Source organism: Colletotrichum paranaense, assembly GCF_030867605.1.
Source record: "Colletotrichum paranaense strain IMI 384185 chromosome Unknown Scaffold_1.1, whole genome shotgun sequence".
NCBI classification, from domain to species: Eukaryota; Fungi; Ascomycota; class Sordariomycetes; order Glomerellales; family Glomerellaceae; genus Colletotrichum; species Colletotrichum paranaense.
Genome location: NW_026848959.1, coordinates 691,640 through 714,714, shown reverse-complemented (window position 1 = coordinate 714,714; position 23,075 = coordinate 691,640). Strand labels below are relative to the sequence as shown.

The 23,075-nt window shown below is 50.8% G+C and overlaps 11 protein-coding genes across 11 annotated transcripts; 8 read left to right on the top strand and 3 right to left on the bottom strand.

Annotated features, from left to right (window-relative positions):
• Positions 1 to 533: 533 nt before the first annotated feature.
• On the top strand, positions 534 to 974 carry CPAR01_00237 (uncharacterized protein; the record flags this gene model as incomplete). The annotated part of the gene is made up of 3 exons (XM_060484530.1): positions 534 to 701; positions 758 to 836; positions 919 to 974. 3 exons carry the CDS (start codon positions 534 to 536, stop codon positions 972 to 974), a joined length of 303 nt encoding a protein of 100 aa, XP_060355387.1.
• Positions 975 to 1,389: 415 nt separating this feature from the next.
• Positions 1,390 to 2,835, bottom strand: CPAR01_00236 (endo-beta-1,6-galactanase; the record flags this gene model as incomplete). The annotated part of the gene is made up of 1 exon (XM_060484529.1): positions 1,390 to 2,835. One exon carries the CDS (start codon positions 2,833 to 2,835, stop codon positions 1,390 to 1,392), a length of 1,446 nt encoding a protein of 481 aa, XP_060355386.1.
• A 1,493-nt stretch (positions 2,836 to 4,328) lies between these two features.
• CPAR01_00235 (uncharacterized protein) lies at positions 4,329 to 5,654 on the bottom strand (the record flags this gene model as incomplete). Its single annotated transcript, XM_060484528.1, has 2 exons — positions 4,329 to 5,396; positions 5,532 to 5,654. The coding sequence occupies 2 exons, from the start codon at positions 5,652 to 5,654 to the stop codon at positions 4,329 to 4,331; spliced, it is 1,191 nt and encodes a 396-aa protein (XP_060355385.1).
• Positions 5,655 to 6,268: 614 nt separating this feature from the next.
• On the top strand, positions 6,269 to 6,457 carry CPAR01_00234 (uncharacterized protein; the record flags this gene model as incomplete). Its single annotated transcript, XM_060484527.1, has 1 exon — positions 6,269 to 6,457. The coding sequence occupies one exon, from the start codon at positions 6,269 to 6,271 to the stop codon at positions 6,455 to 6,457; it is 189 nt and encodes a 62-aa protein (XP_060355384.1).
• A 123-nt stretch (positions 6,458 to 6,580) lies between these two features.
• CPAR01_00233 (uncharacterized protein) lies at positions 6,581 to 7,096 on the bottom strand (the record flags this gene model as incomplete). The annotated part of the gene is made up of 1 exon (XM_060484526.1): positions 6,581 to 7,096. A coding segment is annotated over one exon (516 nt), but the record flags the coding sequence as incomplete, so codon positions are not given.
• A 2,069-nt stretch (positions 7,097 to 9,165) lies between these two features.
• On the top strand, positions 9,166 to 9,728 carry CPAR01_00232 (uncharacterized protein; the record flags this gene model as incomplete). Its single annotated transcript, XM_060484525.1, has 2 exons — positions 9,166 to 9,627; positions 9,684 to 9,728. The coding sequence occupies 2 exons, from the start codon at positions 9,166 to 9,168 to the stop codon at positions 9,726 to 9,728; spliced, it is 507 nt and encodes a 168-aa protein (XP_060355382.1).
• Positions 9,729 to 12,066: 2,338 nt separating this feature from the next.
• On the top strand, positions 12,067 to 13,323 carry CPAR01_00231 (uncharacterized protein; the record flags this gene model as incomplete). The annotated part of the gene is made up of 3 exons (XM_060484524.1): positions 12,067 to 12,449; positions 12,792 to 13,236; positions 13,291 to 13,323. The coding sequence occupies 3 exons, from the start codon at positions 12,067 to 12,069 to the stop codon at positions 13,321 to 13,323; spliced, it is 861 nt and encodes a 286-aa protein (XP_060355381.1).
• Positions 13,324 to 16,469: 3,146 nt separating this feature from the next.
• On the top strand, positions 16,470 to 17,194 carry CPAR01_00230 (uncharacterized protein; the record flags this gene model as incomplete). Its single annotated transcript, XM_060484523.1, has 2 exons — positions 16,470 to 16,976; positions 17,039 to 17,194. The coding sequence occupies 2 exons, from the start codon at positions 16,470 to 16,472 to the stop codon at positions 17,192 to 17,194; spliced, it is 663 nt and encodes a 220-aa protein (XP_060355380.1).
• Positions 17,195 to 18,720: 1,526 nt separating this feature from the next.
• Positions 18,721 to 19,305, top strand: CPAR01_00229 (uncharacterized protein; the record flags this gene model as incomplete). The annotated part of the gene is made up of 1 exon (XM_060484522.1): positions 18,721 to 19,305. The coding sequence occupies one exon, from the start codon at positions 18,721 to 18,723 to the stop codon at positions 19,303 to 19,305; it is 585 nt and encodes a 194-aa protein (XP_060355379.1).
• A 1,563-nt stretch (positions 19,306 to 20,868) lies between these two features.
• Positions 20,869 to 21,792, top strand: CPAR01_00228 (uncharacterized protein; the record flags this gene model as incomplete). The annotated part of the gene is made up of 2 exons (XM_060484521.1): positions 20,869 to 21,531; positions 21,595 to 21,792. 2 exons carry the CDS (start codon positions 20,869 to 20,871, stop codon positions 21,790 to 21,792), a joined length of 861 nt encoding a protein of 286 aa, XP_060355378.1.
• A 393-nt stretch (positions 21,793 to 22,185) lies between these two features.
• On the top strand, positions 22,186 to 22,794 carry CPAR01_00227 (uncharacterized protein; the record flags this gene model as incomplete). Its single annotated transcript, XM_060484520.1, has 1 exon — positions 22,186 to 22,794. One exon carries the CDS (start codon positions 22,186 to 22,188, stop codon positions 22,792 to 22,794), a length of 609 nt encoding a protein of 202 aa, XP_060355377.1.
• Positions 22,795 to 23,075: the final 281 nt, after the last annotated feature.

Sequence of the window (23,075 nt, the reverse complement as noted above, 5' to 3'; positions counted from 1 at the left end):
AGCGCCCAAAGTCCCTTGCAAATCTGCCAGGTCCGGTAAGTGGAGCAAGACTTCTGCGAACCCCGAAATTCGGAATGGAGGGCGTCAATCCTTGGGAGATAGCAATTGACTAGAAGTCAGGGCATACTGAGGTAGTAGTGATTGTCCTGGTCATATGGTAGGCTTTTAACGACAGCTCCGCACAAGTCACTATCTGGATCCTGCCGGGCCGACTTGTCAGGCGAAGAAAACCACCAGATATCTTCGTCATCGGCAGTTGGTGGAAATTTCGCTTCCCATGCAAACGTCAACTATCGTCGTACTTGACCAACGGGTAGCGGGCACCATCAAAATGGAAGCTGCAAAGGTCTTGATTGTATAAGAATCTGACGGAAACTTCGTGGCTGAAAGTCTACCCCGGAAATGTGAACAAATATTGACAACCCGGATCGCCGGGATGTCCTTAAGACCCCCTCGACCTCCTTCCCACCTCATCATCAAACATGTAATCGCAAAATTGCAACATACGCCACTTATTTGGACATATCATAACAATGCGTCTACCTAATATTCTCGTTGTCGCGATGCTCCTCGGCCTCGGCGCCACCGCCGCCATGCCTGTCGAAGATGTCACGGACATGACAGATTTCGAAGACGTCGCAAATGACGCAATGGCGAAACCACCTCCGCACAAAGTAGAAAAGCCATGGATGATATGGGGTGTAAGAAAACCACCAAACACCAGCAAGGCCATAGTGAGAACTAACGATGATGTTAGATGTGCGCTATAGCATCGAACCAATGCATCATTCACGGGCCTCACGGTGAACGCAGATACCAGTGCAAGAACTTTGTTCGTACCCACCTTTTTGTTCCAATTTCCTCCCCGCGATGTTTGAAATGTAGAGGGAGACAGCTAATGGTTTCCCGCTGTGATAGTGTACAAGGGATGGGGGCACGTGTCGCGGACAATATACGACAACACCACGCATTAAGACTAGGTCCCATTGCAATTAGGCGCTTTTGAGGTTGGGTCTGATGTTGTGTCTTTCTTTGAGGTTGGGCTCGGCCGGTGCTCAGCCACGGAGGTCGTCAACTTTGAGCCTAGATGGCGGATACGGAGCAGACGCGATATGTCAACCGAAGACTGTCTAGTCAACGAATATTTGCACGTTTGATGATTGGGTGAGCGAAGCACATGCCGTCAAGTCTCATCGTTTCAGCATTGGAACTTCTGTTGAGTCTTCATGTCCCTTGGCCTTTTCGAGACGCGAGACCTGAAACTTTCACTTGACTTTGGAAGAATTTAGGTGCTTAAATATGATTTCATTACTTGTTGTCAACCTTGAAAGGACTCTGCTTCCGTGTATCCTAGGAGAATAACATCGCGAAATCAACCTCCGAACCCAATCACAATTTGACGTTGGGAATCTCAAACGTCTGCACCATCTTGGTCTCAAAGTAACTCCAGAACTTGGTCCCGCTGATCGTAGTATCAGTCGCCTGCACATAGCGATCACCGCTTCCAATCTGCGTTCTCCACCGCGTGACAGTAGCACCGTTCGTCGACGCTTGCGAGAATCCGCTCAGGTCAAAGTTGAGGTACTGCGCCGCGCCCCAGTTGACAGCAACGATGATAAGCTTCGAGTTGGCCGCATCGTACGCCGCGACGACATTATCCGAACCGCCATCCAGAATACGCATGCCCTCGCGGATATGGCGCGCAAACTGCGCAAAGACAAAGTACTTCTGGTTCGCCGAGCCAAGCGTACCAGCCTCATTGTCCGCATCAATAACACCCCAGCCGCCGCCGTCAAGAACCTGCCAGTACACCCAACCCGTGGGCCGCAGCCATCGGAAGTCGAGAAGCATGTTGCTCACGAGCCTCTCGCCCGTCGCGTCGCTCTCGCCGTACTCGCTGTTCCAGAGACGGAGGCCGCGCGCCGAGGCGAGGGAGTAGACCTTGTCGCGGGCGCCGCTGGCGTACTGGTACCCGTGGACGTTGATCCGCGCGACGTTCTTGAGGGCGGTGTCGCCGAGGTTCTGAAGCGTGGTGACGGCCTGGTCGTAGTAGGACTCGTCCGAGGCGGCGATGGACATGCTGGTGAGGCCGCGGTTGTTGAGCTCGGTGCGGAGGTAGTTGATGATTGTTGCCTGCGTGGCGACGTCAATGTGGCAGCCTTCCTGTGTGCCGTCGGCCTTCCACCAGTTCGCGGTGGGCTCGTTGAAGGGCTCGACGGTCTCGAAGGTGATGCCCCAGTTGTCCTTTGCGTACTTGGCAATATTCGCCATATAGACAGCGTGCTGCTGGAGGTTCCACGACTGGATGTTCTCGCTGCCGTCGGCGGAACCGGACGGGTTGTGGTTCTTGGTTGCCCACCACATGGGTGAGTTGGAGAAGAGCTCGAAGCGGTTTGCGCCGCGACTCTTGGCCTTTTGCATCATGGTGCGCTGGTTCACGTCGACGTCCCACTTCCAGGCAGATGAGGCCGGGTCGGTGTTGGTGTAGTCGACCCAGTGTCCGTCAATCTGCCGGGACGCCATCATCTTGGTCGAGACCACCATGCTCTCGCCGTTGATGCTGTTCGTGCTGCAAGCACCGGCATTGTGACGAACGATATTGAAGCCCAGACCGGGGAGGCTTGCGCCGCCGAAGGTAGTGGTCTTGGTGGTGAAGAAGATGTCGGCGAGGTCATCGCGGGTGCCGAAGCGCTTTGCCCACCAGGCGAGAGAAGTTCCCCATCCCTCCCAGGTGCCACGGTTCGACTTGGCGTCGATGGTGGTCGTCGTGTCTGCAGCAGCGGGGGAGACGGAGGCCAGGCTCACGGCCAAGGCAGCGAGAGTCTTGAAGTGCATGGCTGAGAGATCTGAGAAGCCGGGGCCTGCTAGGACAAGGACTTCAGATACAACCCAGGATAGAGGTTCGTCTGCTTCTTATGCTCTCACGATCCTACGCAGCCAAGTTGACCTCCTTCCCTCGAGTGAGATGACGGGAGCAGGGGAGCTGACTCGAATGGTGGACCTCGTATGTTAGAGTGCCATCGTAAACGGGGATACGCGGGCCGTGTGATAGCTTGAGTCTCTTGGAAAGGGAAGCTGGAATGACCCGACCTAACGGTTTTATTCAGTGGTAACTTAGCCGGACCATTGGGCGTTCGTCGAAACGGCGGTTGAGACGCTTCTGGGAAACGGAGCTCGATCGGTTGGGTCCGGCACGGATGTGGCGTTGATGGTGGTTAAGGATCACGTAGAGTCTCGAGCTCGAGCTGTGCCCCGCAGTCTGGGCGAGGGCGCGAGGGGTTAATTCCATGTTTAGAGTTAGATTATCAGCGACAACGTGGTGCCGGGATCCGACGGACAGTATTGACAAATTGTCCGTGAATAGAAGGCGGATACGAGCTGGATTGTGATCGCCAAGCTGTATTCTACTACGGGATCGTTAGTCAAGAGTAAGATAGAACGGCGAAGGGGCAGAAGGGAAACAGATCTGATTCATGGCGGGCGTGCCTGAAAATACTGTACAAGAATGCGCAAAGCGATAACAGGTATGGATACGATACCAAACGTGTCCCCTGGATATCCTGAGTCACAACATCAGTCTAAGCCAAATGTGTGGCCCGCCGTATTCTGTTTGCCAATTCATATTCCAACACATCATCATCATCCCTCAAAAGCCGCCAATGCCTAGCTCCAATCCTCCCCGCATATGCGACCCAATGTGCGTGCCTGGAAACCCCCCAAGATCGGTAGAATGGTATGCTGCGCGGCTAGTCTAGACTGTCTAGTCTGGAGAACGCGGGGAAAAGTGCCATGCTTTGATGGTAACATGCATCGAGAGGTGTCAGCGGCGCAACCCGCTGCCGCGTCTGCATTGGCGGAAGATCATGCAAGCGGCATTTGGTACCTGGTCCATCCGGCTCCGCGATCCGCGGACATGTCATGAGACTTCTGCCAAATTTAGTCGCAATTTGGGGTACATTTGGCCATGGATTAGCTCTCGGGGCTAAAGCGGGACAACCTGCATGTGAAATACAAGTTAGCTGGTTTTTGAGCAAATGTTTGAACGGAGTATTGACATACAGCCCGACGGCAAGTTTGGTAGGAAAACAGATAACGGAGTCGCAAGTATGCTTGATCGCAAGCAATTGTGGTTAATGAGCTCATAGCAAGCTTAGTCATGGTCAAGGCGCATCTGCTTTTGCATTAGAAACGGACAAAGCTTATTCGAACAATCAATGCCAACTTACCTTTGCGACTTGGCGACTGTGTAATCATACAATGTCGCGCAGGCAAGTAGGATAAAAAGAGCTCTTGTTCCCGGGCGAGAGATCAGCCACAGCCCAAAACCATCAGTGTCGAGCCTTTCTCTTTCTAGTCGGCGTCTGAGGGTTATTCAAGCTCGATGCCCGCATGCCCGCTCTGGAATTCCGCGCAGTTGACTTCTGGACGATGGCCTTTGAGCTAGCGGGAGATTTATCCAGACCAGGTGTTTTGTTAGTCAATCCCACCCGCCCAACAGTGGTAGGCGTCGAATCGATCGGGGTTCCGAGAATGACCGGCAGCCCAGATCCAGAAGGCGCAATGGGTTTGTTGCAGGCCGCCGAGGGAGTTGACAAGCCCTCTCGCATTCTAGCTTCAAGCTCGGCCTTTCTGGCAACTTTCACCTTGGCCTTCAGAGCGTAGATCTCCTCATTCAGTGTGGCCACTTTTGCGAACAGGCGCTGATTCTCGGCATCGAACGCGTCCCTTTCGGCCTCAGCTTTCTCGACAGCAGCAAGAAGCTCAGGAATTCTATGGGCCGGATAGAGCACCACTCTCGGCGGATGACCAGCCTCAAGAGCCTCGACATCGTCAATGGCTCGCACAAGTCGAGCACTAGCGACAGCAACGCATTCGTCAAGGATAATTGGGGTCGCATTCTCCTCGCGTATCAAGTCTTTGTACAGCGCCGACGTTTCTTTCATCTCGGCTCCCTTCTCGTTGTGGGCGACGATCAAATCGCGAAGCTGCCTATTCGCCTCTTTATGAGAGATGAACTTCGGTCCCTTGGGGGTGGCTTTGCGGCGCTCGGAGGCCGGCTTGGTAGGGGTCGAGGGAGCTGAGGAGGCACTCGATGAACCGGTGATGTCCATGTCGGGGGTCTTGGCTCGGCGGGCGCTGGAGAGATCGAGGGGAATTGGGGTGTCGTTGACTGGGGTACCTTCATCGTCCGTCATGATTTCGGTGGTGCCTGTGGTGCTGCCCATCGTCGCTTCTGAAGGAGTGGCGGCCGACATGTTCTCGGTAGTTACCCGCGGGCTGAGTTTCTTCGCCCTGGCCCTGGGAGTTGTTTTGAGATCCTCGAACTCTTTAGGTTCTTTAGTCTCGCTTTTGCCGAGAGAAGCTGGACCCGAGTCGTCTGCTTCGTAGTTGGAGTCCTAGATGATACGGTCTTCGCGCAAAGTGGATGATAATGTTGGAAGAGGAAGTCTATTGCGACCGGAACGAAGGCTGCCACGAGTGGGAGATGAGGTATTGGATATTTGAGAGCCAAGGCTGAGGTACACGCGAACTTTTCGGGTGTTCAATGGTGAATCTGGCTGATGGCTGGTGACATTCTTGCCAGCAGCAGGAGAGGCAGAAACGGCAGGAGCGGCCGGGTACCCACCACCTCCCATACTTCTGGTTCTAGCCATCGTGGTGACACCTTTACCCTCGATCTTCTTCCAACGAAACAACGATCAGCTCGAACACTCGACTGCAAAGAAACAGCTCGAGAAAATTGGGAGGCGCGGTGGAGGAAATCACGATCAGACCGGTCAACCTTTCGCCTATCCTTCAGCAGTGTGCTCGTCCACGATGGAGGCTGTCGTATACTGCGATTGGCAAGAGACGCGTCTTGAAAAGCAGGTATATGAAGACATGGAATAGATGATGGGAGAGCAGAAGTTTGGACAGGTTTTCATTGGAAGCTTGGATATTCTTTAGTGGTATGAATACTCCCCGGCCTAGGCCTTCGAGACGGGGCAGCGCATCGTGAGCATCGTTCTCGGTCAGCAAGAAGCTAGAGGCCAGCGAAAGTAATGAGCAGTGAAAAGGACAAAGACTGCCTCATACCCTTGCTCACTAGACATCTCGAAAGGCTCCTGATCGAGGTTCATTCCTCCAACAAGCGCCCCACGCTCAAAGAAGCCAAGTACGCCCCCTTTCCCATTATCCTTTCACCAAGGGCATAACCACTGACATAATCCCAGTGCCATTCTGGATCACGCCGACTTTGATAGAAAGAATTAAACTACAGGTCAACAGCATGGCGGCTGCCCCTGGATCTCCCTGGTGGCTGCCAGCGGTGACAAGCTCCGGCCTGATCTGGTTAGTTGGATTGCCAACAGCACGATGGGAAAGACCATCACCTTGTGGAATACTCCTAAGGCGGTCTCATCTTATGCTCCAGAATGTGAAACTATGGCAGAAGTCCAGGTCACAAACAGATTCCTGAACATAGGTAACTTGGGTAAGATGACTCTTTTTCGCGATAATATTACAGGATGATGGATGCTAATTCTTCACTCAGGTCGACACATCGACTCTACAACGCTGAGAAGCATTTTTAGGCTCAATTTCAAGCCGTCATATGAACTACCTCAGCTGAGCGACCGGGCCCGATCAATCCCCGGGCCCGGAAGCCTGCTTGATCTCCCCGCCTCCGAGCGACATCCTCCCTACCATCGGCGGTGGAGGCACGGTCAAGAGGCATGATAAGCCTCGCATCAACCTGGCAGCGATGCGCAATGTGTCGCTGGTTAGTACTGACCTCCGGTTTGCCACGCTGACTGACCCGTCGAGGCGCATGGCGCGCGCAACAATGGATGCTGCCGGAGCGCGCAAGCTCCAGTCCCTTGGAGGCGCGAGCCTCAGTACGCACGCCAAGCATCACAAGGCGGCCGACGAGGCGAGAGAGAAGTCGCAGCGCAGAGAGGACGAGGATGACGGCATGGTTGAGGGCCCCAGCAACGACGGCCCCGGTACCGAGAATACAAGGACAGTTCAAAGTCTCGTCTGCCAACTTTTGGTGGGCCTTGATGACACTTTGAGGTCCACGCTTCACCCAAGCATTCAGCAAGCGGCCGTCTTCTAATTATAGGCCTAACCACGGGCATCGGCAGCCAATCTCGTTAACGATGGAGACTCAAAGAACTCGCTCCCGAGATCATCTACAAGCTGTTCCCGTCGTCTTCACTGCGGGAGCAGTTCACTCCAACCAAGTCGGATTCCGAGCTTGCGAAAGTGATACAAGCAGGCCAGCCTTCCTTGATTTTATCAATATCCATCCCCGAGCTCTTGGATCGATGCTGAGGCCATTATCTTCGCTTATTTGTTCATTGAGGGATTGCCCTGACGTAGAGGTGATACCTAATGGAAGAAGGCGGGATTGTGTTGCAATATGAAAGTCTGTCATACCCGACGGCATGCTCGCTCTACTCAATCTTTACCCTGAGTCCAGAGTCTGACGTCACTTCAGTATTTGTTCTCAGTGATCATCAAACCCTCGGCTCTTACTTCATACCATTTCTCTGATCTAGCACAACTGCAGGTTGTCGACCTGAAGCAAGACTGGGTTCCCTCTAGTTTCGTCGACACCAGACGCCAGTCAAAAAGCGTCTTTCATCATGGCTCGCCGATCGTAACTCACTTGTTAAAGCTAAAGGGCTTGCACATTCCACCGACCCTGCCAGCCCCATCCAACTTGGCTTCATTCGGAGGAGCAAACACCAACGTCATCCATCAAAACTATCGTCAACTGCAGATCTCTTCCTCTGGTGTTCTTCTTTTGGCCCGATAGTCCGATCCTGAGCCAATGTATGGTCTGTTCCTAGATATCATACTCCTCCCTTTGGTTATAGGAACACGGAATACCTCTCCGTTAAAGTAGTTGGTCGCAACCGGGGAGATCTTATAGCGACAAGTACCCAGACCGAAGAGATGGAGATGTCTGCACGCGAACTGGATCTTCTGATTTATTTTCACCGCGTTTGGCAAGGGCTTTGTGTCCACCGTCTGAGGTATACTGCGGCCGATGATTTCAATATTCAGGGCACCTTGATGATGATTACCCTGTACGCGGCGCTGTTGGCCAAGCTGCAGGACATGTGGAGAGCGTACAAGGCAAAGCTGATTTCAACGGCTAATGCCTCGTTGTTGTTAATGTTTAGAAGCTTCTGATCGTTAACGAAAAATGGTATCGGCTGACCACGACTCCAAGACCAACGCATACGTGCGTGTGAGGAGAAGGCTGAGAAGGACTCCCGGCAGAGGGTTTTAAACTGCCCGAGAAGCACTCTCAATTGGATCATTAGTCGTTCTACTTCATAGCCGAGGACTCTACGATGGAAAGCTATTGTTCGGTCGCAAGGAAATATATGGAAAGGATTTTCATCCTTACGTTTTCCCGCCCTGCAAGAGCTTTCTCTCGCTCATCAAAATCATACGTGAGAGGCGTGATGCCAAAGGCAAAGATATCGACGAAGATTAAGGATTCTCTGCTGAGCCTTGCATTAATGTCAGATAATTACAGCTGGTAGTAATCCACATGAAGCTTTATCTTGCTCAACATCCTCAGCCAGATCAATCGAGCTTAGTACCAGCAGGGAGACAGACGGATGACATCAAGGACGATTTCCCAGATTTGGAGCCAGAAATTCAAGACATGTCTACAACTATGCGAAGAATCGCTCGAGGCATTATGGCTTATCCAGCATGTCCCCGATGCAGAATCCCTCACGGGCTCAACGTAACGATGAAGCCAAAGGATCATTCAAATCCGGAGGACACAGGTTTAAGACGAAATAGTCATCATGCTCACTCAAGCGGCAGAAAGACGGCTAGGTGGAGGATTCCTGATCCACGCATCGCCGTCATAGAGGACTTGAGGAGAATCGGAAGAAGGAGTTCAATGGCAACTAGATCGCTCCTTCCCATTTATCTCACTTTCCGCGGAATAGGTTCTGCTCGTCCGGCTTCAACTTTTCATGCCGACCAATTATTCAATTTTTCTCTCCACCACCATATCTCTCCGCAGATTCCTCAATCCAAACTTTTCCTCTCTCACAAACAATCAGATTTTCTACTGAGGGAAATAAGCTCAATCATACGAGTAAGTCTGTGCTTTCAAAATTCCTCTCTCCCTTGGCTAACAAAAGGCTCAGAATGACACCTTCCCTCGAACAAAGAGTCATCGAAGCACTCGAAAAGTGCTCCACCGACACAGACACTCCCTTCGACGATGTCTTGCGCGTCGCACTGAAGGTCACGCAGAAGATGCTTGAGCAGGCCGATCCACCCGAAACCGCCGCACCAGTTGTCCCAGCTGTGGCATCTGTCCCTCTCGTCGCTCAGATCCCTCCTCCAGCTTCTGCTCTAGCTCCTAAGCCTACTGCTACTCGAGTTTTTGCTTCTCATGTCGCACCTGCCAATCCTGGTACACCTGACACTCGTCGAGTTCTGCGTACCGCGCTTCCATTGGCGATGGCTTCTGCTCGCAAACAAGCCGCCCGCGAAAGTGTCTCGCCGACCCCGACTGTCGGTGACGAAAACGACGACAGAGACGAGTTCGTCTGCGAGTTCGCTGGCTGTGGACGCTCTTATGAGCACAAGGGCTCTCGCACCCGGGTACGTTTCTTGTCTTCGTAAACCGATGGGACCTTTGCTGACTTCATTTGCTACAGCACTACAAGGTCAACCATGGCGGTCAGCGTCCCAGATCGAATTAAGGGGGCACTCTGCAATTTTGCGGTTCCAGCGTTTGTTCCCGAAGAAAATTCTTCGCATAGAGGCCTCGAGTGGTAGGATGCTTGGGACATCATTCAAGTGCGAGAACTGACTCCAACTGCGCAGACATGCGTCAAGTTTCTCTCATATCCGTCAGTCATAGGCCACACGCTACCTAATACATCTTGGTTTGATACATGATCTCCTTTAACATTCTCCCCTCATTTTCCATATTACTGTAGTATTTGTTCTATTGGAGCAATAAAAACTCGCCACTCCGGGCCCTATATCTCAAGCAGAACCTGGTGTTAACTAGTGTTATTATATTGGGAAGGATCATTTGTCCTTCGTTTTCTTTAACGGATCGATTGGTCTGCGTCCTGGAGAAGGCATTGCAAGTTGCGACGCTGTCCAGCTGGGTAGACTTCGCCCGGCACTATATAAACGCGTGCACCCTCAAGAACAAGAGTCCCGAGATCTTGAGCGACAAGGCGGCGACGCACATCAGGAAACTCCCGCCAGGCTCTCGCCATGTTCAAAGGCCTCTGTAGAATAAGCAGTACCTCGCGAGAGAGAAAATGAAATAATTCTGCCTACGGACTGTGCTGGGAATACCTGCTTCAAAGGGTAGCTAACGGGCCTCCTGGTATTGAGGCATTCACTTGAACGGGAGTTCTCGAGTTCATCGCATTTTATGAGGGCAGCCAGTGAGCTATCGCAGTGGCTTTGCTTATCCCGACAACTGGGAATACTACCACGTCAGGCGCGAAAGGATCTGGTGTTTATAATCCTGACTAGGACTGTATTGGTGCAAAAAACAGCGAGCGCTCAAGTTACTGGCAGAAGGCCCTTTCAATTACCCAAATCCAAAGGCGAAGGAGAAGGTTGGCAACTGCCCTTCTTGACTGTTGAGGAATTTCACTACATCACTCACTTTTATCTCCTATAATTCCTTGACTTTTTTTTTTGGTCACAAATAGAACGATGATTCGACTTCCCAGAATGGATAAAGTTTATCTGTTGGATTACGAGGCAGAAAAGGGGCCCAGTTAGACAACTAGGTAGAGGGGGGGGGGGTAGGCAGTTTGGGCACGTGCAGACGGACCCTTCCACCTACTTCCACCCACTGAGGGATCGCGGGCTCTGCCTACGATCTTCCTCTCCTACACACTCAATACGCGCAAATAGACCCCCATATTGACCTCGTCGCGACCGAAAGGTCTGACCTGCCTACGTGTATACCAACATTATCAAACCCCTCGCCATGGGCTAAATCATTACACACCGTGGCATATACACGGATCACTACCTTCAGTAACACGGGGTTACTCCCCGAGCCCAGCAACTCAAAGCCCTTGATTTCGGAATAAGCAGAGGAGATTCTTCACAGAATATACAGTTCCCTTCTATCGGTGCAAGGAGCCAAGGAATTATTTCCTGCCTGCAAGTCTTGGTTTACCTGGCGCCGGGGCCTAGGACATAGCCGGCGAGGCTATTCGCCACCAACAAAAGGCCGTGGGGTGGGTGAAGACTCAAGGATCTTCCGTCGCACCCAGCGACTCCTGCTCTGCTCAAAGCGCCTCCTTGAGATCTAGTTGCGTCCACCCTGGCCAGACTCATCGATGGCTTCACATGCATGGAATTGCCATGGACATTGGCACCAGTTCAGACATGCGGAATTATATAAAAACGATGAAGAAGACACCGAATCTTTGCCAAGTGTTTTTTTATCGCAATGATCAATACATAAAGACCAACACGTGGGGCGCCTTAGAGGAAGCATGTCGTCATTGTGGACAAACCAGTCGGGCACGAAATAATGTTGCAGCTTCCCGTGCTAGATGTCAATAGCACCGTATTTATCGGCGACGATAACCCTTACGCTCGAAGGTTCGACTAACAGCGAAACTTGTAAGGAGCGCCAGCAGAAGACGACTCTGTCAACGGGATCTGCTTTTCCGTTGAGTCTTCCGCTGTGGCGGAGCTTTCTAGCAAGCCAACTCACAACACCGTTCCACCCAGAGTGCGGATTGGGGAAGAATTCACCGCTCCCTTTGCATTCTCGAAGGGCATCGCAAAGAAAAAGATCAATAACGACGATACTACCGCAAATTATCACCCATCGGCGATTATGGTGTTGGCTTCGATGCTTGATCAGACGTATGCCGTGTCCGCGGACATATTCGACAGCCAGAAGCTGATGGCAAGAGTAAAAGGAGAAGAGTCGTAACCAGACACAACGTCATCTTAAGATTGCCATTGATCAACAGCACATAATTAGAAAGTCACTCACAGCGGAGATAGAGAAGTGCCCGAGTACGAGGACAGGAGGCTGAGTGCATGAACGACTGCGAAGACTTCTACGACCCTAGAGACGACCATAAGGCGACGACGAGTGAGAAGAGTAAGACGACCAAGAAGACATACTTCGACTTTCCCTACGAGGAAGACTCCTTCGACTTGGCCATTGAGGAAAGCCGAGCGACTCAATCCAAAATTCAGCTGAAAAGTAACTCTGAGTTCCAGATTTCTCTACCACATATTGGCAAGGCCGACAAAAGTAGGATTAAAAAGAGACTGTCAACACAGAGGAAAGAGAACGAAACTCAAATGAAGCCGTTGGTGAGGTGCCTGCTTCGAACAGCAAGTGGATCACTCGCGAGAGAGAGAGAGAGAGAGAGAGAGAGAGAGAGAGCACGAGGCTGCCCCGGTCCCCAGATTCGGTACGTATTTACGACATCAGCAATACATCAACTTGAATATGCGAGGAATATCAGCCTCTTTCCTCGGGGCGAAGGCTGCAATCAGAATTTTCACCTAGAGACTGCAACTTCCATTCTCTTTTTCCATCCTTTAGCCACCCACCTGTCTTTTTCCCATTTTTTTTCTCAATCCCACCTCTCTCACATTCTCTCCCAAGTCAACACATTCGCTTATATTCCTTCACCGGCACAACAATTGAACACCCTCTTCACCAAGCCATCAAGTTAGTCTCACACCTGCATTGCATAGGTAGATAACCCTGCTACCGTGCGATACGGCTAGTTAATGGATTGATTATCTAGGATGAAGCACGAAGCGCTGGACCTCGTCAACGAGGGTTATAATGTGAACACTAATCTCACTGACGCCGATATTGCCAATACCAGCGACAACGCGAACCTTCCTGCTCCCACTTCCATGGGCTTGGCTAGCCAGAATGTCAACACCTCTCCCGACGCTGTACATGGACAGCCTACTACTACCGCAACCCAAGATGCTGCTTCAGCTAGCGGTGAGCATCGACAGCTTCATGGCGACACACGTTCCGCATCAGCCACTAGCGCCAAGAAGCCTGCTGTAGCAGCAGCAGCAGCTCCATTCGGCGGCCGGCTGCGAGTGCGGGACCCTTTTTCTGGCCGACTCGTTCGGGTACCCCAATACCCGCCGAGCTACTGGACCCATGGGTGGTACGTCTGTGAGGTTCCAGGTTGCGGCCGTCGGTTCACGCTCAGGAGCTCGCGCGCTCGTGTGAGTCACCTCATTACATATTGTTCATCGATATCCTTACTAACCTCACTAAAGCACTACCAGACTCAGCACCCCGTTACGAACTGAGCTCAGGTGCGATGCGTCCGTGAAAATTCAGTACTCTTGAGAGTCAAAGGATGGACTTGGGAGTCAGTCGTCTGGGAAGCAACAAACCCGGCATGGAATGCGGAAACAAGAGCCGGAGATACCTTGCTTAAACAGCAAGGAGCTGCTGGAAAGAGCTCTGCCCAGCAAGAGAATCTCAATATGCGGGCTGCCCAGCAAGGGCATCTCATGTTGGCAGCCCCCCCAGCAAGGGCATCTCATGTGGTGGTGGTGGTGGTGATGGTGATGGTGATGATGGCGATGGCCGGACAATAGTTCTATCCTTAGGAATGTCCATATCTTGAACCCTGAGTCCTTTGATAGTACACCAGGCCTTGTTTTCTGCTTCACAGCGTCAACACGTCCCTTCATCATTAAACATGAGCCGAATAAAGAAAACTCCGCCGCTTTGATAGGTTTCCTTCCTTCATGTTGATACAGCTTTGTCTGCCATCTGTCTGGGCAAGAAGTCTCCTGGTATGTCATGTGGTGGACTGTCTTCCTTCTTGACAAGTTCATGTCCTTCTCCTGAAGACTCGTTGATCTGACAAATTCTCATTGCCCCCTTTCTGGGCCATCTAGATCAAGCGCCTTCTTACGCCTTCATCAAAATCACACGTTCACCGACTGCGGCTGGACATCTCGAGCGGCCTGTACCTGCCCATCTCAACTTCCGCCTCTACCTGGCCTGCACCTGTCCTACTGGCTGACTTCCTTCCCTTCCATAATTCCTTAGCGATCTTGGTCCCCAACATGACAACAGTCTAGGTGAAATGTTTTCCCCTCTCTCCTTCGTTTTTCTTGTCTTCATTGTTCCTGACTATTTTTTGTGAATCGATAAAGCTTTTTCCGATCTTACACTTCCAGGTTATGCGTTTCCTTCCCTTCACCGCTCTCCATCACCGCCTTAAAACACTATTGCCCTTTCAGTTCTTATCATCCGGCTTCCCTCATATTTATCGGTAACTTTGAGATCATTTGTGCCATCCCCATCTGAAGTTCTCACCGTCGCATCTTGGTTCACTCATCATAACAATCCCTGTTTTCATGAGCTTGGCTCTTTCCAAGCTTTTGTCAAAGCTGCCCTTCACAAAGCTCACACACATCAGGCACTTCCAAACACCGCTGTTTCTCTTCCTCCAGCCAAGCATAGCCAGCAAAAACAAACTTCGGTAAGCTCCCTCGATTCCGGTTTTCGTCTGGCCCACCAAAAATAGAATGATTCCGTCTGGAAACATTGAGTGTTAACATTTTCTAACTTCACAGGACACAATCCAAAGCGCTTCAAGACTGCTCTAGGTACTCTAGAACAGCTTTTGCCGCCTAGATCTAACGACATCGGATATCTTCTCGCCGATACGCTGCCCAGGATCATCTTTACCCGCAACTCGTGTTGCGGGGTTCTTCCCCGGCTGGGTCATCTGCTCGAACTATTCTTTTTGCGGAACTCCTCAAGAACCTTAGTTATACTTCCACCTCCATCATTGCCACTTCATTGCTCTCGTCACAATACAAAATAGCAATGATGGAGGGGGCAAAGGCTCCCCACCACGAGACTGGGGGTGCTGAGGACCATACAATTGAGTTGCAAGCGCTGCTGCAAAGAGCTGGGTAAGGAAAGATCTTCCTGCCATGATTAAGAGTTCAGCGAATCTCAGCCCGCTAACAGTTCGGAGGGAGCGTATGGATGTAGCTTCTTGTGGCAATCTCAATAATCACGTTAAGACGACGGTAGCATTTGAGCACCAGCAGGCTGATATTCTTGTCATCAAGTATCAACAACAGCACAATGGCTTTTGATGATCTCTAGAGCTTCCCTTAATTCGCCAAGAGCACCAGTACCTCTTTCAAATTTGGCAGCCGCCCTGCCCCTGTTCGGCCCAGCCCGGTGCTGACGCTCCTGAACAAAGAGATTGTGTCCCAGAGTCCCGTCCATGAATGCCAGACACAGACTCAACTCGACATCAAGGACCACCCTTGAGTGGGTACTTGTGTGTCAAATCTGTCAGGGATAGGAAGGGAACAGACAAGGCAAATTGGAAAGGCAGGTTATGCAACGGAACCAGATGGTAAGCGCTTATAATATCACCTGCTCAGTCATGAGTCACGAAGAAATCAGCTAACACGCCATGTCACTAGGAAGTGGCTATGATCTTAATGATATTTTTTGGAGGCATCAACAATCATCCCGCCGTTCTAGAGTGCAAATGGTTGCACCATTATTTGATTGCTTTTGCGACGGTAATCATGATCTCCCCAGAGCCCCTCGAACGCTTGAGCGTGAACTCACTCTCGCAACCTCAAAGAGCAGAACACCCCGAACCTCGCCCTCCACTCGCTCGTCATGCGTTTGATGACGCCCTCGGTGGGATACTTCTGGAATCGTACTCGTTTAATATGCCAGATCTGGCTCCTTCTTCTTATTAAGACCGTTCATTGAAATGAAGGGGTTCAATCCAACATACCATCCCTCACGATTACGATAGCTTCAGTCATCAAGATGACGATTATTCAAAGACAGATTTCGACTTTACGGTCGAGAACACTGCGCACCCTTTGCAGGCCTTGAGACAAGCGACATCTCTTGGATACTCGAAAGCTTGAGGGTTGGTCGGCTTTCAAGTCAATTGAAACAAGCGGGCTAGAAGACGACCATTCAGTTGTGTTCTGTTTCCCTTTTTTCTTATTTTAGATCATCCGTTTGGTTGAAAGACAACGCTCAACTTTCAAATAAATTTCGTCATTATTCTGATTCAGTTTTGCTGATGCTCAAAGCTGGCAAAGTGTAGCCATTTCGCCCTGCGCTCAGTCTAGTGGTAATAAATCTCAGGCGGGTTGACAGTAGGTCACTCCCAACTTCGCTTCCCAGTCTTCATTTTTCCATGTTAGCAATATTGATCGAAGCTTTCATTTTTCATAGCCTTTTCAACGAGCAGCCATCAACAAAGATACGTGTTCACAGTTTCACGAGTACTGAACGAACAAGTTGTCTCCGGCAGTCTACCCCCACTTCATTGCTCTCAGCCACATATAATTCGGTCCCCGTTTTCGTTATCCAAGAGCTTCTCCGGAGGTGGAGTTGTGCATTCAAGCTCCTATTCTTCACAATTCTTCAATTCATTTTCATTATGTCTTTCTCTTTCCGCCACTACCTCGCCGCTGGCATCCGTGGCATGCGCGTCGCCACCGGCACATCATACGAGGATATTTTCGATCAACTCTTCCAAGCTCTCAACGTTCTCCGTCGCGAAGCCGCTCAAAGCGGCGACATTCGGCCTTACTCTGAAGAATACTTCCCAGACGACATCTATGACCCGCCAAGTCCCCAGTATATCAACCTCACCGGTGTCCCCAGCCATGTCTCTTCCAGCTCTGGCCCAGCTCAGCCAGGACACCAGTTCAATATCCCCATTCGCCTCAGTGAAACTCCCCAGCCCATTGCATTCGTTCAGCCCACCGTTTACCCCACCGATCCCAACGCCCCTATTCCAGCTGTTCATAACCCTCCACCCGAGCCCGTCTACAACCCGCATACAGAAATGCCGAGAAGGAAGGGCGATGAGGGAGACAAGCTCTGGCCCTGCGAGTACGACGGCTGCGATGCCTCGTACACCCGCCGTAAAACGTTCCTTGATGTAAGTCTACTTATTCCCTGATTCCTTCCTTGAGCTAAAATGCTAACTTGACTTCACAATAGCACATGGTGGCTAAGCATGGGTATCCAGCACCGCCCAAGAGGCCCTCCCGGCCCAAAACCTCAACCAATGCCACAGCTTCTAGTAGCACGCAGGCACAGGCTGGTCCATCCGGATCCGCTCCTCAAAATGAAGAGGATGTCAATATGGAGGACTAGTTTTTCAACTACGGGCTTTGTATAGTTTGTATAAGCTTATTCGCTTTTCCGTCATTGGGGCTGAATATTTGTTTGAATTTGAGGTGCAATTTTGGAGCTCCACTGCAAAAAAGCATCGTGTGGTATTTCTTTCAGACGTTTTGCTGAGACCGAACTTAGCTTATAGCGTTACGCATCTATACTTCTCCTTGTATCTTCATGCGAATCATCATAACCTTTTTGCCTTGTTCTGGTAATAGGATCCCCCTTCAATAAGTTCATAGTCAATTCACCCATCGAAGCCGGCCCGCAAGATTGGCCTCCGACTGAAACACCTATTAAGCTCACCGACAACTATCAAAGCTTCTGCGGGCTTGTGCAAAGGTCATCTAGTCATCTCCTGTACCCTTTTTGCACGAGAGAACCTGGACGCGGAAACCTATCGGCTACTCTCTTAGACTCTTGCTACTCTTGCTATAATCAGTATGATTGTCAGAAATACCGTTATACTAGGCTAAGCACTAGCCGTTCAAAACTCCAAGTTGTAGCAGAAGAACCATGGACATTGGAACCCTCATGTTTTCTTTATGGTCGAAGCTGGTTGGCTTCCCGAGTCTCAGTCCTGGATCCCCATCGCTTTTAGTGAGCCTCGTTGGATTATCGCGACGGGAGATGGCAGTAAATAATTCGCATTTCCGAGATATACTAAGTCTTGTTTACCTACTCAGCGGAGATGCCAGGATTGCAGCGGTTGATTTAGATCTTGTGACGCGGAAAGCCGACTTTCTCGAAGCGGCGGAGCTGAGATAGTTGCGAACCAGGGGCTTCAAACGACGATATCTTTGGCTAATGAAGCTTTTGCAGACAATGAGCATACCACTCAGCGTCTCGTCAATGTTTTAACTTTTCATTCGCAATTGGGGGCCTGGCTCGGTTACAGTTGTTTCCCACAGTCGAATAGATTATACCTTCATGTTCCGTTAGTCGCCCACTTGTTTTCTCTAGTAGATCAACTCCTGACCTAAGCTGGTTTCCGCCTGATTCAGGCATTCATGTGTAACAGTGCTGGTCTGGGAGCGATGGTTTACGCATTATTTTTGCATGAGACGAGCCCTGAACTGCCGCTGAGGAGTGGCTGGGGAAGTTTCCAGGCTACTCAAAGGATGAAAGAGAGATTTTACAAAGCGATCCACTTTCAGCAGTCCACTGGCCACAGAGTAGTCACAAAAGTCGAGACAGCCTCGTGAAAGACAGCTCAAATTGACACCAACTACCTTTTCCTACTCCCCTTATTGTTCTATCCCTGAAACAAGATTTATGAGCCTGCGCCATAAAGGAATCCTTAGCCGGCATGTCTTTCTTCCAGGGCCCTGTTTAACTTCACAATGATATTGTCTTCACTCCCTCTGGCGAGGTGTCAACAAAGACGAATTCTTCACCCACGGACATTGAGCATTAAAGACTAAAGCTAATCCAAGAAGTGCGAGGATCAATGCTCTCAACCACATTCATCAAATCATTAAGGATCACTCCAGAACCAATCAATCATGACGTTTGCTGTCGAGAATGCTTTTTCTCTCGCAATCTTGGGAGAGCACAATCCAGAAACTACAACTACCAAGGACCTCATCTTGAGAACAGACTTGGCCTTTTGGAGGGTCAGCAGCCGTCTCCTCGAGGGCAACACGAGCCTCCCCAATGCTGACGCTGACATTTTTGAGGGAGTCTTCACTCTTCCTATGCTCGGTAAACGTGCCACCTCGGGCCTCGATTGGAACACTCTGGTCGCGGCAGTCTTGGAAGTCTATCTCGGCATCCGCGAACGCCTAATCCGTGGCGAATGCATCCTTCCCTCTCCTCAAAGCACCATGAGAGCCAGTAGACCCGATCCATCTGTATCCATCCTGTTTGGTACTGGACCGACGTTTCCTGCTGCTGAATCAGACGTCGGCGAGTTTCCAGATAATATCCTCAACGGTGAGTATGAAGAGTATGATGAAGACGATCGTAAGGCTAGCTTACCTAACTCCGGTCCCATCAATAAGGGCAAAAGACCACGAGAGGAGGACGACTCCTCTCTTTCCCCCAAGACGAAGAAGAGAGCAAGGAAAGATAAAGGAAAGGGGGTGTAAGGAGTTATAGTTTCGTGTCGTTTTAGCAGAAATGGGGAGTATGATCACTTTTATCTACGTCTAGTACTGTATTTGATTCAAACCGATCTCCTTCTTCAAGATGTTGCTATCCAGTTTACATGTAGATGGAAACACATCGAGTGTACCAGAGTTCAGGCATCCCTTCTTCCTACCACTGCTTCCCTACTTTCAGAGTAGGGAACAGTCAAAAGTTTATTTACCGATATAACCTCTATTTCTCGGCTCCACCCATTCTATTAATCATCAGCATCCCCAAGCTTCTGATTTTTCACTCCTGGCCTGCCAGACGTTGCTGGCACGGCCACTCAGTTACCAGACGCCAGTATACGATCGGTTTCTGATCCATCTTTCTTGCACTCTTTTCTGCTGGAAGACCCAATCTCCTAAACTACCTTGTCGAGGTAACTTTTGATTCTGATAATGAACGAACAAAGCCGCATAATGAACGAAGAAAGCCGCTAGGTGTACTCATAAGTCCCTCCGCTGCTAGAACGTCAGACCCGGGGCCCTCCTACGAAACTACAACCTCGCCAGGATAGCTGTGCTAATAGGACTAGAAACAGTCGGCAAGCTTAGCCCTTTAGAAACTGACAACTGCAGCAAGGGAGCACTGGGCGCCCAACGTGTCCTTCAGGTTCTTCTTGGTCAGCAGTGCGGTCCGGCAATGGAATAGATTTTGCCTAAGGCGAATTGGCCCATCGATGTTGACAGCATGGGTGTAATCTTCAAGTGTGGTGAGAACCTTGGCTGGTTCGTAGACAAATACATCAATCGCCAAAACTCCGCCGTAAGTTACATATCTCATAGCCCTGGCTCTACTGTATTAAATCATAACTGACATCCTTTTCTCCAAGTATAGCCTCCAGATTGCTCGTGCGCCCCACGATTCCCACAATAACTACAATTCGGGTTCAAGATGTGAGACTTATATCAGCAACCTCTACGACTACTTCCGTCCGATGGGATGTGGCAAGGTCATGCTACCACTGGAACCTCTGCGAGTCAAAGGAGAAGTTATAATAGACCGAAAAGAACTCGAAAGGCCTTGGAAAGCTTGCAGAGAGCTGCGCGCGGAAGAACAGATAGTCGACCGCCTAGGGGTCTGTCTCTTCCCTGAAACGCCATCATCCTCCTCATATCATTCGTTACTTTTCGGTAGGCACAGAGCAGGTTCTCGTCTCCTTCCATTAGTCAGACCTATGAGGTGTGGCCTGCATCGTACCAGCCAAAATGACCAAGTTGGTCATCTGAAGTTTGCGAATAACCACAAATCTTTTGGTTTATTCCACAACATCTTCACCTGTGGCTCGCTCCTTCCTTCTCTTTTAATGGTCAAGCAGTGTGAGCTTGCTTCCGTCTACTCATAGAAACCCTACTTCACGGGCCTAGCAGTCAACTTGCCTTTTCCACGTCCACCCATCTACCTGCTGGCCGCCGTTTTTGTTTACGCAACAAAAAAAATCGAACGCGTATGTTTCCCTATCCCCATTTCTTTGAATCTGATTGTATCTTCCATCTAAGCTAACAGATCATTCCAGAACAATGTCATTTCAGCTGGAGACTAACCTCGCACGTGCAATTCACATGCAGCAACTCGCCACCGGCGCAACCCGTAACAGTATTCGTGATACTACCGTGGCCGCACTGCGACTTATTCAGCAGCGAGTTCAGCGTGGGAACTATGAGTTTCCCAGAGCAACGAGAACCTTCGAGCGACAGCTCACCCTGGCAATTCTCATGGAACAAGACACCAGAAACCTCGGCCTCGATGCGCTGATTATACGTACAACGACAGCTTGGGGTCGCATCTCTGGTCGCCTCGAGCAGGGCCTCTCCCCCTTTCCTGAGCCTTACCATATCATCGCCGACGACGGAGATGAAGATATCTCAATCGAGGAGCGTCTTCGCAGAATGGGACTCGATCTCAACAACTTCGGCCTTACCGGCATTCGCTCTGACGCCCCGAGCAGCTCTAACAACGGCAACAACGTTGCCACGGCCCAGCCTCAGACTGACATGGGTTCCACCATCGGTACAGGAGGAATTATCTCCAGTCAAGCTGCTGTCCTTGCTCGCGCAATCGTCCAGACAGGCAAAGCTGCCGTGACTGGGAAGCCCCGGGGCCGAAAGCGCGGTAAAGATATGTACGGGTGTGATGTTTGCAATCAGGCGAAGAGGTACACCTCTGCGTGCACTCTCTACAGAGTAAGTTCAGCTAAGCCACAACCACAATCTACCTTAGAGGAGAAGCTGACATGAAAGTAACAGCACAAGAAGAGTAAGCACGGCATTCCCACACCAGGGGATGTCCGCAAGGAGAGGAAGTTGGCTGCAGAGGCGGCTCTTGCAGCTCAGTATAATGCCGAACAGGGTGATGGTGGCGAAGAGGATGAAGACGCAGAGGCGGTTGAGGAGGTTGATGAGACTATGAGCGGGGATACCGGAGACGAGAGGGACTTGGAGTGATTCCATGCATACAATTCTGAAGAGAACCAAGACGAGACATGATGTATCAATGGAAAGGCCCCAGTGAGCACTAAATGAGAACTACTCGATGCTTCTTGATCTCGCTTTGATTAATGGCCTTCCTTTTATGGGACAGAGTCGTCTGTACACCGTGATTTGACTGAGCGGACGGGTTCATATGTCATGGGCTCCTTCCTCGACTTATCCACCAAGTCACTCGAAGGCGGTGCCTATTAGACAGCACCGCTCGGCAAAGGCAGATATCAAGTACATGACCCCTTTCTTTTCACAAAAGGTTTAGCTAAGAAAAAACCGCGGAAACAATCTCTCTCGATCAAAGAATTTTCGACAGTCAAAGCTACACCAATATACCGGGTCAACAAAGTAAGAACAATGGACGACAAAGGCCCATTCCCTTGGCTCAACCCTCACTCGCAAATGTCCTTCTCTGGCAGCGAGAGCGAGCGTACAATGGCAGCTTCCAGAGCCCCCTCGGAGATGGGCGCATCTTCGACTATGCCCATGGATATCGACACCCAACAATCTCAAATTCCGCGCCGAACGATCTCCTGCCGTCACTTCTACTTCCCCACGCCACAAGAGGAGCACGAAGCAGAGCACCACAAGCGACCTGAAGACACCGCCAAGGAAGTCGCGACCTACATCGTCGAGAACATTGCTCCCGAGAAGCGCACCGACGCCGTCAAGACTGTCGCCCGAACCCTCGCTCTCCGCCGTCTCAAGGAGCAAGCCCAGCTGCAGAACCAGCGCGAGAAGAAGAAGCAGGCCGAAGAAGACGACCAGATGACGATCTCCAAGTCAGCCTACAGGCTTCATATGGCGCGAATCAAGGCGGCACAGCAACTTTCCGCAAGCTGGATGAAGGATACGGAGGACTCGCTGGAGGCGGAATCGATTCAGGCCCGCATCATTGACATGGCCTTGGAGGAGATGCATGATACGGCGGTGGCGCTTGAGAAGGGCAAAGATCCGGCTTTTTAGTACAGAGGAGGAATGATCATGGAGTATCTCGGATACGAGCGAGCAGGCGAGTGAACAGGCGAAACAGTATGGATTGCCAGCATCTAGTAACCGGCAGCTTTCTCGTACATTAGTCTTCAATTCTCCGACTCGTTGGGTGGTATCATCGAGCTTTTCTCATGAGACACAAACTTTTCCTTCATTGCTTACTTGCCACTATGAGCCTTCACTGTTCAGGTTTGGAACCTGTCAGTCGTGGCTTACATCTGGGTCCCATCGAGTGACCGCTCACAGTCACACGT